This window comes from Tupaia chinensis, unplaced genomic scaffold (assembly GCF_000334495.1).
Source record: "Tupaia chinensis unplaced genomic scaffold, TupChi_1.0 Scaffold000271_1, whole genome shotgun sequence".
Taxonomy (NCBI): Eukaryota; Metazoa; Chordata; class Mammalia; order Scandentia; family Tupaiidae; genus Tupaia; species Tupaia belangeri.
Window position 1 is genome coordinate 3,147,747 of NW_006159752.1, and position 12,423 is coordinate 3,160,169.

At 46.7% G+C, this 12,423-nt stretch overlaps 1 protein-coding gene across 1 annotated transcript in view; it reads right to left on the bottom strand.

Annotated features, from left to right (window-relative positions):
- The window catches only part of PDGFRL (platelet derived growth factor receptor like), a 56,788-nt gene extending 45,163 nt beyond the window's left edge, over positions 1–11,625 (bottom strand). Inside the window, exons 1-4 of the mRNA XM_006149709.3 lie at positions 11,488–11,625; positions 10,750–10,834; positions 7,717–7,901; positions 2,230–2,344 (exon numbers count right to left, since the gene is read on the bottom strand). Coding sequence (XP_006149771.1) covers positions 2,230–2,344; positions 7,717–7,901; positions 10,750–10,834; positions 11,488–11,625 — 523 coding nt within the window. The remainder of the gene's footprint in view (positions 1–2,229; positions 2,345–7,716; positions 7,902–10,749; positions 10,835–11,487) is intronic.
- Positions 11,626–12,423: the final 798 nt, after the last annotated feature.

Below are 12,423 nucleotides of genomic sequence, written 5' to 3' on the forward strand. Positions count from 1 at the left end.
AAACCCACCCACGCCACCTCTCCCTGCTTTCTGGATTTTGGACGTGCATGCCCACACCCTGGTGTGTTTTCCAAGCCCCCAGAGCTAGACGCGAGCTGTGCAATCGACCATGGAGAATCCAGTTCCCACAACCACCATGCAGCGGGCTGGCCTGAGACCCTTTAACTTCCAGGCGACACTTTCTCTGGTTCCTGCCATGGTCTCTCAACTTACTTACAGATTAGCATATTGTCATAGCTTCACTTTATTTGCACAAATCTGCACAGCACCTTTGAGTGGAATCTTTGCTTGACGTGCCAGCCTTTGAAAAGGAGTTCCAAGTCAAACAGAACTCAACCTTCCTGGAAGGGCTGGCTACAGATGCTTTTCCAAGGCATATTAAAACTCCCAAATGAGGAGATGCTGGTCAAAAATTTGTCTCCAAAAGGAACGAACAAATCTTCCTAAGCAAGAAGTCAGCAGGACGAAGACTGGTCACTCAGCCTCAGCCAAGGACTGCAGTCAGCCTTACTCACCACAGTGACCTATTACCACACTTACATTTTTTATTTTAAAAAGAGATATTTGCTATAGGGCGCATGCGCTCGCCAGAGAGACACGGAGAGACAGAGAGACTTGAAAGCGAGAAATCACCCCCCAGGGGGCATGGCCACGCTGCAATCCCTTCTTCTGCATTCTCCTCTTGGGATCTTAGGCACGCATGCACACGCGCCTGGTGTGTTAACTCTAACTTGATAGGATTGTGGTGGAGGAGAATATTAATTCCTGAGAAGAATCACTGCTTGCTGCTCGGATGAAAATGACAGTGTACTCAGTCGCTCATATCGCAGGGCTGTGATGGTTTGGTTTTTCCTCCCTGATGGGCCGTTAAGGGGAAAGGTCAGCCCTGACAGTAGCATCCAAACAACCATACCGTCCATTTTCTGAGTCACTCCGATGTCCCCCAGCTAGTTATTAAAAATAAATTGAGAAATATCCACTCTTATTTTTCCCATTCCTTGGGAAACACCCAGAAACACATATGACAGGTCTTTAAAGAATTCTTGGAAGAGCCCGATGGTGACCCAGCAGTAAAGCCTGCCAGCCTGCAAGGCTGACCCACACGGGAAGGTTCCAGTCCATGTCTGGAAACCTCCCTGAATGCACAGGGCAGTCATGTGCCATGACGTAGGGCTGCCCATGGCGGGGTGTACCGTGACATGGGGACTCTGTCGAAGGTGCTTTCTTCCTCTCTCTTTTACTCACAGAATATATAAATATGTGTGTGTGTGTTTATATATGTATACCTGTGTATATATATGCATGTGTGTATATATACATATATATATACACACACACACTTTTTAAAAGTTTATGGAAAATGCAAATTATGAAAAAACTATGCATGGATTTCACAATTTTTTTCACCCAAATAAACTAGCACTTGAATTCCATTTTCTATGAACTTCTGGGAGTCCTCTTGCATACCTTTTTAAGGACAAAACCAAGAAGCTGGCAAGTAACATTAAAGAAATGAAAATGGAAGAAAAATGAGAGCCTTTTCCTAGTCCCTTTGGGAATCCCATCCCCCAAATCCTCCTCCTATTTCTTAAAGTACCATTTTCTAAAAAACACACTAGTGTCTGGGAATTTGATACTTCTACTACAGGGCAAAGACATTCATCTGAAGGATTTCTGAGAACATTGATGACTCTTCTTTTTTTTGGAGAGGTTTTGCGCTATAGGGAGCGTGCACTCGCCAGAAAGTCAGAGAGAGACAGAGAGATAGAAAGCGAGAAATCACCCCCAGAGGGGATGGCCACGCCGCAATCCCTTCTCCTCCATTCTCCTCTCAGGATCTTGGGCACGCGCCCAGCGTGAGTTTAAGCCGCTGGGTCCGGGACTCGAACCGCGGTCGACTACGTGGGAGTCCAGTGACATAGCCATTACACTAACTGCTGGCCCCATGACTCTCTTCTTGAAAACCCGTATTCACTTGGCTCCCGGGATAAGGCACTGTCTTGGCTTTCCTCTTAGGTCACTGACAACACTCAGTCTCTCTGGCAGCTCCCCCTCGCCTTCCCTTCCTACTCGGATCCTCGGGAATCCTCTCCGACTGCACCCCCTACCCGTGTCCTCACACTGTCCCCAGGTCAAGCAGCACTTCTGTGCTAAGAGCTGAGAGCCGCCCCAGCCCCTGTCCTGCCCTGCCCTCTACACTCAGCTCTGAGTACCCCATCCGTTGCTTACTCAGCACCACCACTTGGAAGACGAGAAGGCATCTCCGATTTAACATGTCCAAATCTGAACTCTGGCTGGCTCTCAGACCTGCGGCTTTATCAGGAAATGGCACCTCTCCGCCCAGCTGCTCAGGACAAAACCCTCAGCTTCATCTGATTCTTTCCTTTCTCTCCTAAACCACACTCGCTCCAGCAGCAAATCCTCTTGGTATTATCTTCAAAACAGACCTTGAACGCAGTCTCTTCTCCCTCCATCTGCTGCTATTGCCCTGGGCCAACCCATTGTCACCCAAACTATTGATATGAAGAGGCTTCACGGGACCAGCAGTTAGCGTAATGGCTATGTCGCTGGACTCCCCACGTAGTCGACCGCAGTTCGCATCCTGGACCCGGTGGCATAAAACTCACGCTGGGTGCGTGTGCGTGCGTGCCCAAGATCCCAAGAGGAGAATGGAGGAGAAGGGATTGCAGCGTAACCATCCCCCCTGGGGGGTGATTTCTCCCTTTCTGCCTCTCTATCTCTCTCTGTCTGTCTGGCAGCGCACGCGCCCTATAGCGAAAAACCTCTTAAAAAAAAAAAAAAAGAGGCTTCACAAGGTCATGGAAAATGCATACTATGGAAAACCTATGCATGGATTTTGAACATTGTGGTGCCAAAGTAAACCCACACTTGAATTCATCTTTCCATGAACTTTTCAAAGCCCCTTCATATTTAGTCTCAGCCTCCTAAGTAGCTCCCTGCTTCCACCCTAGAATGGCGACCTTCGAAAACAGAAGTCAGGGCGAGCTTGTGGCCTGGTGGTGAAGGGAGCTAGATCTCACACAGCTGACCGCGTGGTGTAAGTCCAGCTCAGGTGCTTGAAAGACTTGTGGACACATGGAGGCGTGTGCCCAGAGTTCTCACGGGAAGGGGGTGTGGCATGACCATGCCTCATTGGGGCTTTCTTCCTTTCCCTCTCTCTCTCTGCCTCCAATTACTTATATGCCCTCTGGCAATTAAAAAAAAAGAGAGAGAGAGAGAAACGGAAATCAGAACGGGGCATTTCTCTGCTCAGAACCCTCCAGTGATGTTCTTCTAATTCAGAAGAAAGCCCTAAGCCTTACCAGGCCTGCCATCACCTCGCTCCACCTTGCTGTCGGTCAGCCCCTCTGGCTACCTCGAGTTGTCCCATTCCAGCACTTTTGGCCGGCAGGATCTTCTTTCAGTCACCAGCAGAGTTTGTTTCCTCCCTCCCGGGGAGCCTCTGACTATCCATCTAAACAGCACCCCATTCCCCTGCTTAGGCCTCTCCATGTCTCACCCTGTGGGATTAGTTAAATCGTGTCCACCAAAAAGAGACGTTGAGGCCTAAGCCCCAGTACCTGTGCACATGTCTTAATGTGGAAATAAGATCTCTGTAGATGTAATTGAGTTAGGATGAGGCTGTTCAGTTAGGCCCTCATCCAATACGACTGATGTCCTGATAAGAAGAGAAGAGGTCCACACAGAGAGGAAAGCACCATAGGAAGACAGAGACACACGGAGAAGGATGGCCAAGTGACAACAGTGGCAGAGCTTGGAGTGTGAACTGAGGATTGCTAAGGATGGCTGGCCACCGCTAGCCAAAGAAGCAAAGAAGGGACTTCTAGCCTCCAGAACTGTGAGAGAATAAACTCTTGTTATTTTAAGCCACCTGGTTGGTGGTACTTTCTAAGAGCAGCCTTAGGAAACGAACACATTCCAGTCAGTGATTCTTCATGCCACTTATCACTTTCTGAAATTATATCTTTACTTCTTTATTATTTGTCTTCTCCCTTTAATTATGAACACCACAAAGAAAGGGCTTCACAAGCGTCGCCAGGAGAAAGCATCACTCCTCAGAATATTTCTCACTCCACTAACTGCCGGATCTCTCTCACGCCCTCCAACTTTTCTCTCTCTTAGGTCTAAGGATTAAAGATGATTTTGTATGTCAAACATAGAGGTCGAGATTTTAAATAATCTGGCACATTTATTACTTTCACTTATAGACAATGAGGAATTTTATAATTATTTTTTATTATGAAGATTTCTGAACTAATTTTTGTTTGTTTCTGCTACAGGGTGTGTGAGCTTGCCAGAGAGACAGAGAGACAAAGTGAGAAAGTGAGAAACCTGCCCTCAGGAGGGATGACCAGAGTGCAATCCTCTCTCCTCCATTCTCTTCTCGGGATTTTGGGCATGCATGCACACGTGCTGCATCATTTCATGCTGCTGGTCCAGGACTCAAACTACCTAGTCAGCCACGTGGGACCCAGCAGCCTTAACCTCACACCACCAGCTGACCCTCAGAACTACTTGTTACTTCCCTTTTTCAAGGAAAAAATTAAGGCCCCAAAATAGCAAAAGGTTGTGATTAGTCATGTCACTCTGTCACCCTCCAAACCTTCTTAGGGAATCCCTTTACCTTTCATACCAAAAGGAATCTCCTTAGTCTGCCCAGAAAGAAAATCTTTTCATAAAATGGGACATAATCTCCCATTAAATTAGCATAGATCAAGAATCTGCTGTGGGTCAACAAAGCTGCAGAAACAAACCAGTACTTATGCTTCGTCATTTGTTCCTGACATGCATGGATCCTTGGCCCTACTGTGGGGGCGCAGTGGTAAGGCAAGGGTCTGCAATTCTGGAAGGTGTATGGAAGATCCAGCTTCCTGGGGGGACTCGTATGTGCTGGTAATCCTGGCAGCTTGGGAAAGGCTGGGGTTAGAGGTGGTAGTGGTCTGAGACCCTGTTGACGGTGTGTGTCTTTCTCTGTTTCTGTCTCATGAAATAAACTTAAAGACAATGTAGATGAGAGCAGCACATGGTGTAATGGTTGCACTGCTGGACTCCCACGTAGGTGACCATGGTTCGAGTCCTGGACCCGCGGCTTAAAATTCATGCCAGGCGTGTATTCATGCATGCCCAAATCAGGAGAGGAGAATGGAGGAGAAGGGATTGCAGTGTGGCCAACCTCTGGGGGATGATTTCTCACTTTCTGTCTCTCTGTCTCTCCAGAGGCTGCACCCACCTTGTAGAAAAAAATTCTCTCTTTAAAAAAAATGTAGATTTTGGGACTAGCAGTTAGCGTAATGGCTATGTCACTGGACTCCCATGTAGTCGACCGCGGTTTGCATCGCGGACCCGGTGGCTTAAAACTCACGCCGGGTACATGTGCGTGCATGCCCAGAATCCTGAGAGGAGACTGGAGGAGAAGGGATTGCGGCGTGGCCATCCCCCCTGGGGGGTGATTTCTCACTTTCTGTCTCTATGTCTCTGTCTGTCTGGCGAGCACGCGCGCCCTATAGCAAAAACCTCTCCAAAAAAAAAAGAGTAGATTTTCAAAGTTGGTAAGTGCCTGTGATTGTTAACTTTTCAATGTAAAGATAGCAGCACCGTATTCATAAACATGGTGGCGCAGGCTCCATACACACGCTGAAAATCGGGTTTTGTGAGCCACGTATGACTTTTTGAGGTCTTGAGCTATTTGTTAACTGTTTCCATGTCTCTGTTTCATGCCGCAGGAAAAGCGTGTGCTTGTCCCTCTCCTCCGCTTCATAAGAGCAAATAACATGACCGGACTTCCAAAAATTCAAAGCATTTTGGAATTGGGCGGAGGCAAATTGGCGGATCAGGACAGATGTCTGATCCACATCTGCATTGGCGACGAAGCCTTTCCCTCTCGGAAGGCTCTCTCCCAGCCGCGATCACAAAAACCAAACGCAGTGGGATAAATGGAGTCTCGGGCCTAGCGACTGTAGTTTGCGCTTCGGAATCGCCCAGTGGGCTGCAATCCCAATCTGCCAATCAGAGACCGACACTAGCAGAGCTTCCTGCACAGTCCACTCTCATTGGTTGTTCCTGCTCCCCAACCGCATAGCAACTCAAAACAGAGCATTCCTAATAGGCTAGGGAAACCATTACCTAATTTAACGAAACGGATTTACTTTTCCAAGTATGTGTTCACATTTTACCCATAAATAGTCCGATATGCATATCCATGTACTTTTTTTTTTTTTTTTTGAGAGGTTTTTGCTATAGGGTGTGTGCGCTCTCCAGGAAGACAGAGAGAGACAGAGAGACAGAAAGCGAGAAATCATCCCCGATGGGGGATTGCCACGCTGCAGTCCCTTCCCCTCCATTCCCAGGATCTTGGGCACACACGCACACACGCTCGGCGTGAGTTTAAGCCACCGGGTCCGGGACTCGAACAGGGTCGACTACATAGGAGTCCAGTGACATAGCCATTACACTAACTGCTGGCCCCAAATATCCATGTACTTTAAAAAATGAAACCACAGTGCAATATTACTCCTAAAAATGATCAGTTATTTCTTATAATAGTGATTCAATTTGCAGCCAACGCTGACATCTCATGAATATTTATTATTTGTATAAATTATTATTTGTCATTTAAACAGATGCTACTTTATTTAGGCACACGTGAGTAATAAATCACAGGGTCTGGGGCACACTGGCTGAGAGATCAAGGAGGCAGGGGCTGAAGCCACCTCCTGAGCCTCTGAGCCCGGCATCTTGGGTACAAATAAGTCAATGGGTTACTTGAAATGATTTTGTTTGGTCATCCCCTCCTCTATTCAAAAATGACACTAAATGCTGCATTTCTGCCATCTGGGCAGTCACATACAAGGTCCTGCCAGGAGCATTTTCATATTACATTTCACAAACTGAACGCAGCCGACTTCTCCCTGGGCCAGAATGATTCTCCCCAAGAGGCGGGCTGCCCACACTTTATTAGGCGCAGTTCTGGACAGAAGGAGCTTCATGTTCAACTGCAAGTCCCACAACCATTTTAGACACTGCAAACTAGGAGGTGGTATTTTTTTGGCAAGTGCTTGGAGCTTCGTAGGGAAGAAAGGAATTGTCAGGATGAAGGAGTGGATAACGTGTCAGCCAGGTTCAGCTGGCTCCAGACGGGGTTGCATAGCAGCCAAATTTTACTCAACCAAATTTAAGCAAAAACTTGTGGCGGTAGCTGTGGAATTTCAAGGGGAGTTTAAGGATACCAGGCTGTAACTAGATGAAAGACATACTGTGCAAATAACGTAGTTAAATAAAGAGGGTAGCGAGCAAAGTATCGAAATGCTTGGTAGTAAATATCACATGTCTATGTACAAAACAGTAACACACACACATAAAAATAAAGCCTGACCCCATGGTTATGAGATTATACAACACATGGACCCAGGATGGACACACAGTTTAAAAAGTGCAGTGGCTCATGGCGCCTTGTCTACTGTTACAAAAAAGCCATTCTCTTCACTTTCCCCCAGCTAATAAAATAAGGAATGTGACAGTCGTGGAGTTCTGATTCATTTTGAGGTTTGCTACAGATACATTTTTGGTCAAAGCCCTAGCTAGATTTTGCAGGATTCCAGCCCAAAGTATTATACGAAACAAAGCCAGGACTTCGAAGGGGATAAGGACACTTCGAGTTTTGTAAAAGTAGCAGCAACCGCGTCTCTTAGGTGGTACCCGCCTTCGGTTGCAGAGGCCGGGACAGCACAGCGCCGAGACGGACTTGGTCCTCGGCTCCGATGCCACCTCCCAGACCGACACGTTGACACTGGGGGCTGGACCAGGAGCCGGCTGGGGATGCTCCGTTTGCTCACCGAAGGGTTTCCGTATTACGAGACGGCTGGAGCCGTCTTGTTGGGCTCCTAAGGGTCAGAGTGGCTGCCACCTTCTCAGGGATTCTCGGGGGAGATAGAGCACGGGGGAGGGGGGAAAGGGGGAAGGGAGAACGCACGAGAAGAGGGCACGAGAAGAGAGAGAGAGAGAGAGGGAGAGAGGGAGTGAAGGAGAAAGCACTACCCCTAGAAGCGTGTTGTTGTGCTGCAATCTCTTCTCCTCTATTTTGGCAACAGCGCCGGGCCGAGTCACGGAAGGCCAAGAGGGAGAGGAGAGTGGAGGACGACGGAGCTGGGGGTCTGGGACTAAAGTCAGGGCACAGACCGCGTGTTCCCCTCTTTTGGGATTTGGGGTACACACACACATGAACCTGTCATGTTTTTCAAGCCACTAGGATCATGACTGAAACCAGCTGGCAATGTCAGATACAGCTAAACTAACCATTAGGGGCTGACATGATTGTTAACCCTTTTTTAAAAAATCTATTTTAGTAGTTATTTTTAAATTATAATCACAAATTTGTATACTTCATATGGTAAAATATATCTGATAATCTATTAAATGCCCTCTGCTAGATATTGTTATCATTATTATTATTTTTTGAGAGAGATTTTTTGCTATAGGCTACATGCACTCACCAGAGAGACAGAGAAAGACAGAGAGATAGAAAGCTAGAAGTCAACTCCAGGAGGGGATGGCATGCCGCGATCCCTTTTCCATTCTCTCTTGACTTTGGACATGCACACACATGTGCCCAGTGTGAGTTTCAAGCCATCAGTTCTGAGACTTGAACTGCAGTGGACTGTGTGGAGTCCAGTGATGTAACTAACCATTATGTCATCTGTTGGTCCCTTGCTTTGTTATATATTAAAAGTATAGAGTAGCTATGTTTTTATTCTAGCTTTCTTCTTTGGATAGGATTACCCTAGTCCCTGTGTCACATTATTGTGTTCTTAAGATCTTAGAAAAATATCTAGGGTGGGAAGTAGAAGTCTAACCTTTATTACAAGACCAACAGCCAACCATGCGAGCCATTGAATCTATCATCATTGATGTACAGGATTAAAACATTATATTTGTCTTATGTCATGTTACTCTTTGTGTTGTAACCAGTTTCTGAACTCTATATTCTAGTGCACTGATCATCTTCTCTATTCCTTCAAAAATTAATATTTTGATTATTATGGAATCATATCATTGTTTAAAATCAATTAATATTCTTTTGACTGTTCTTGGGTTTTTGTATTTCCTTGCACAAAATGGGAACTTTTTCTTTCATATAATCTTTAAAGTGACTCTACACAATTTCTTTGTTATTTATTTATTCAGGTATTTTTTTCTTTTTCTTTCTTTCTTTCTTTTTTTTTTTTTTTGCCATAGTTCATAAAAAATGTTTTCATTACATTGTTTTTTTTTTTTTTTTTTTTTTTTGCCATAGTTCATGTGTGCTTGCCAGAGAGATAGAGAGAGGGAAAGTAAGAACTCACTCCACAAGGGGGAATGACTACCCTGCAATTCCTTCTCCTCCAATCTTTTCTCAGGATTTTAGAAGGCATGCACATGTGCCCTGTATAATTTTCAAACTGCTAGGTCTAGGACTCAAACTGTGCTTGGACATGTGGGAGTCAAGCACTTTAACTACCATGCCACCCATTGGTCCCAGAATCCATTAGAGAGTTTTTTTTTTTTTTCTATTGATCACGTGTACTCACCACAGAGACAGAGAGAGACAGAGAAACAGAAAGTGAGAAATCGCTCCTCCAGGGGGGATGCCCATGCCATGCTGCATTCCTTTCTCCTCCATTCTCATCTCAGGATCCTGGGCATGCATGCACACATACTAGCCTGAGTTTCAAGTTGGGGTCCGGACTTGAATGGTGGTAGACTGCCTGAGTCCAGCAATGTAACTATACGGTCCGGACTCGAATGGTGGTAGACTGCCTGAATCCAGCAATGTAAGTTTATGCAATTTGCTGGTCCCGAGAATTCAAATAATTTTTAAAAACTCTGTTATATTGTAAATAATATTACATTTAGATGTCACTTTAGGTGAATTTTTATTTTAAAAGTTTTTATTATGGAGAGTTTTCAATGATAAAAGTAGGTAAATAAAGGTGACAATTTAAAACTATTAATGAAATGAGAAGCACCACATAGAAACATCTTAGTCATACAAAAATGTAATCATTTTTAAAATGTTTTTCTGATTTTTTTCCCTCACTTACTCTACCTAATTTCAGCGATTGGCCTTGAATTTTTATTTTAAAAGTTTTTATTATGGAGAGTTTTCAATGATAAAAGTAGGTAAATAAAGGTGACAATTTAAAACTATTAATGAAATGAGAAGCACCACATAGAAACATCTTAGTCATACAAAAATGTAATCATTTTTAAAATGTTTTTCTGATTTTTTTCCCTCACTTACTCTACCTAATTTCAGCGATTGGCCTGGTCAGAAAAAAAACTTAGTTACTTTAAAAAAAAAAAAAAAGATTCCCTGCCTGTGTAACGTGACCTCTCCTGCCTCCTAGCGGAGCCGTGAAGCGCAGCGCTTTTTGCAAGAGCTGGGAGGACAGAAAGTCACATCAGCCACTCCTTGGATTTCTCTAAAGATACGTTTTCACCAAGTCCAAGAAGGCCCAGTGTAGTTCTGAGGGAACCGCAGTGCGGGTCAGACTTCACCGTCATCACCAGTGCTCGCCCAGCTGGCTCTAGGTCTCGCTCTCAGCTGCGTTCACCACAGGCGTGGCCCTGGGTCTTCAGGCCAGAAGAGCTCTGCGCCCAGCCCTGTACCTGCTGGTCACCAGAGCACAGGAGGTGCCAATTAGAGGTCTGCCTGCCCCCAGCGGGCTCCCGGCGGGCCAGCGCCTTCCCCACTGTCCGCATTGGTTCCCTTCCTCTGCTGTGCGGAAGCCCTTCCCCTGCAGGTGTTCCGGAAAAGCTCAGAGAAGTGAGATCCGTACTGTTTGGAGGAGAGACAGATTATCACAGAGGGGCAAAGTTTCGGTTTGGAGAACAGAGGAGGAAGGGCGGTGGGACTAGGGAGGGCAGGATGGATCAGCTTGGTCCGGTGAGCACGGCCTAAGGCCCCAAGCAAGCAGTGTGGCGTGGCCAGACTGGGAGAGGCGATGCGCAGTGGGAACAAAGCGGGAAGTGGACTGAGCAGATGGTCTGGGGCTGCAGACACCTGCGGTCGGCCGAGGGTACACGTGCCCTTTGCAGAGAGCCTGTGCAGGCCTGGCAGCTTGCAGACTGACTCACGGAGCAAAGCAGGCTGCAGGTGCAGCGAAGCCAGTGTGTATTTCCTGGGGCAAGAGATCTCGCTCCCTCCCTGCTGGGCTAGACTCCTCTCTGAAATGAGTCCCTCTGCTACAGGACAGAAATTCAAACCCAGGATTTGGCTGGACGCTAGTTTACGCTTTTCGCTGCCCTATCCTGTGAGTGTAAAGGCAGGAGAGGTCTTATTCAGGTTTGTGTTCCCCTCCGCAGGGGCTTCTTGCCTCCCTCGTTGTCACCTTTAGCACCAAACATTACCATTGAAGGACACTAGATTTCCAATATAGAGAGAGCGTCTCCAGAGAAGCACAGGAGTTTTCCATAACTCATGCTTCTCACCTGCTCCACGCAGGAGGAGCCATGGACCCGACATTCGGTTGCCGACTTAATCCTAGCGTCCCGTTCACTTGTATCAGAGCAGAGACCGGGTGCCGAGGTGAGGGTCTCCTTATGCCACAAATCCTCAACTCCTCTCATGACGCATTTAACCTTCTGGGCTTTGGCCTCTCTCATTTGTAAGGGGAGGAAATGAAATTCGATCCCTATTTCGGTAGATATTTACTATGTGTCTGTTATTTCGGATGGGAGTTCAAATGTCTTCTTCACCATGCCAATGGATGTGGGCCCCAGCCTGGGGACAGGCACTGAGCCCATGGCAATGCAGTGGGGCCCATTCCTGGAGAACTGCGGAAGGGCAAGGAGTGACTGTCCAGCTGCCCCAACCTGGAGCTCCCTGTTTCTTAGGACTTCACAAACCCTCGACTTCCCTCTCTCTCAGCGTTGGAGCCTGGACTTCGCCTGTCGCCTCCTCCGGTTCACCGCCGCTTACTCCTGCCCTGTTTATTGGCAGAAGCTGTACACGGTCTCCCCCTCCTTTTTTTTTTTTTTTTTTTTGCTATAGGGCAGGTTCGCTCACCGGAAAGACAGAGAGAGAGTCAGAAAGACAGAAAGCGAGAAATCACCCCTCAGGGGGGATGGACACACCACAATCCCTTCTCCATTTTCCTCTTGGGATCTTGGGCATGCATGCAAGTGCGCCCAGCATGAGTTTAAGCCACCTGGTCTGGGACTTGAACTGGGGTCAACTACATGGGAGTTCAGCAACATAGCCATTAGGCTAACTGCTGGTCCCAGTTTGCCCCTGTCTGCCAGCATCAAGCTCATGCCCTGGCTCAAGGTGCTATCCTCTCTCATCAGGTCTGCAGCCACAGCCTCCTACTTTGTCTCCCGGTCTTTTTGGTTTTTGTTTTGTTTTGTTTTTGTTTTGTTTTGCTG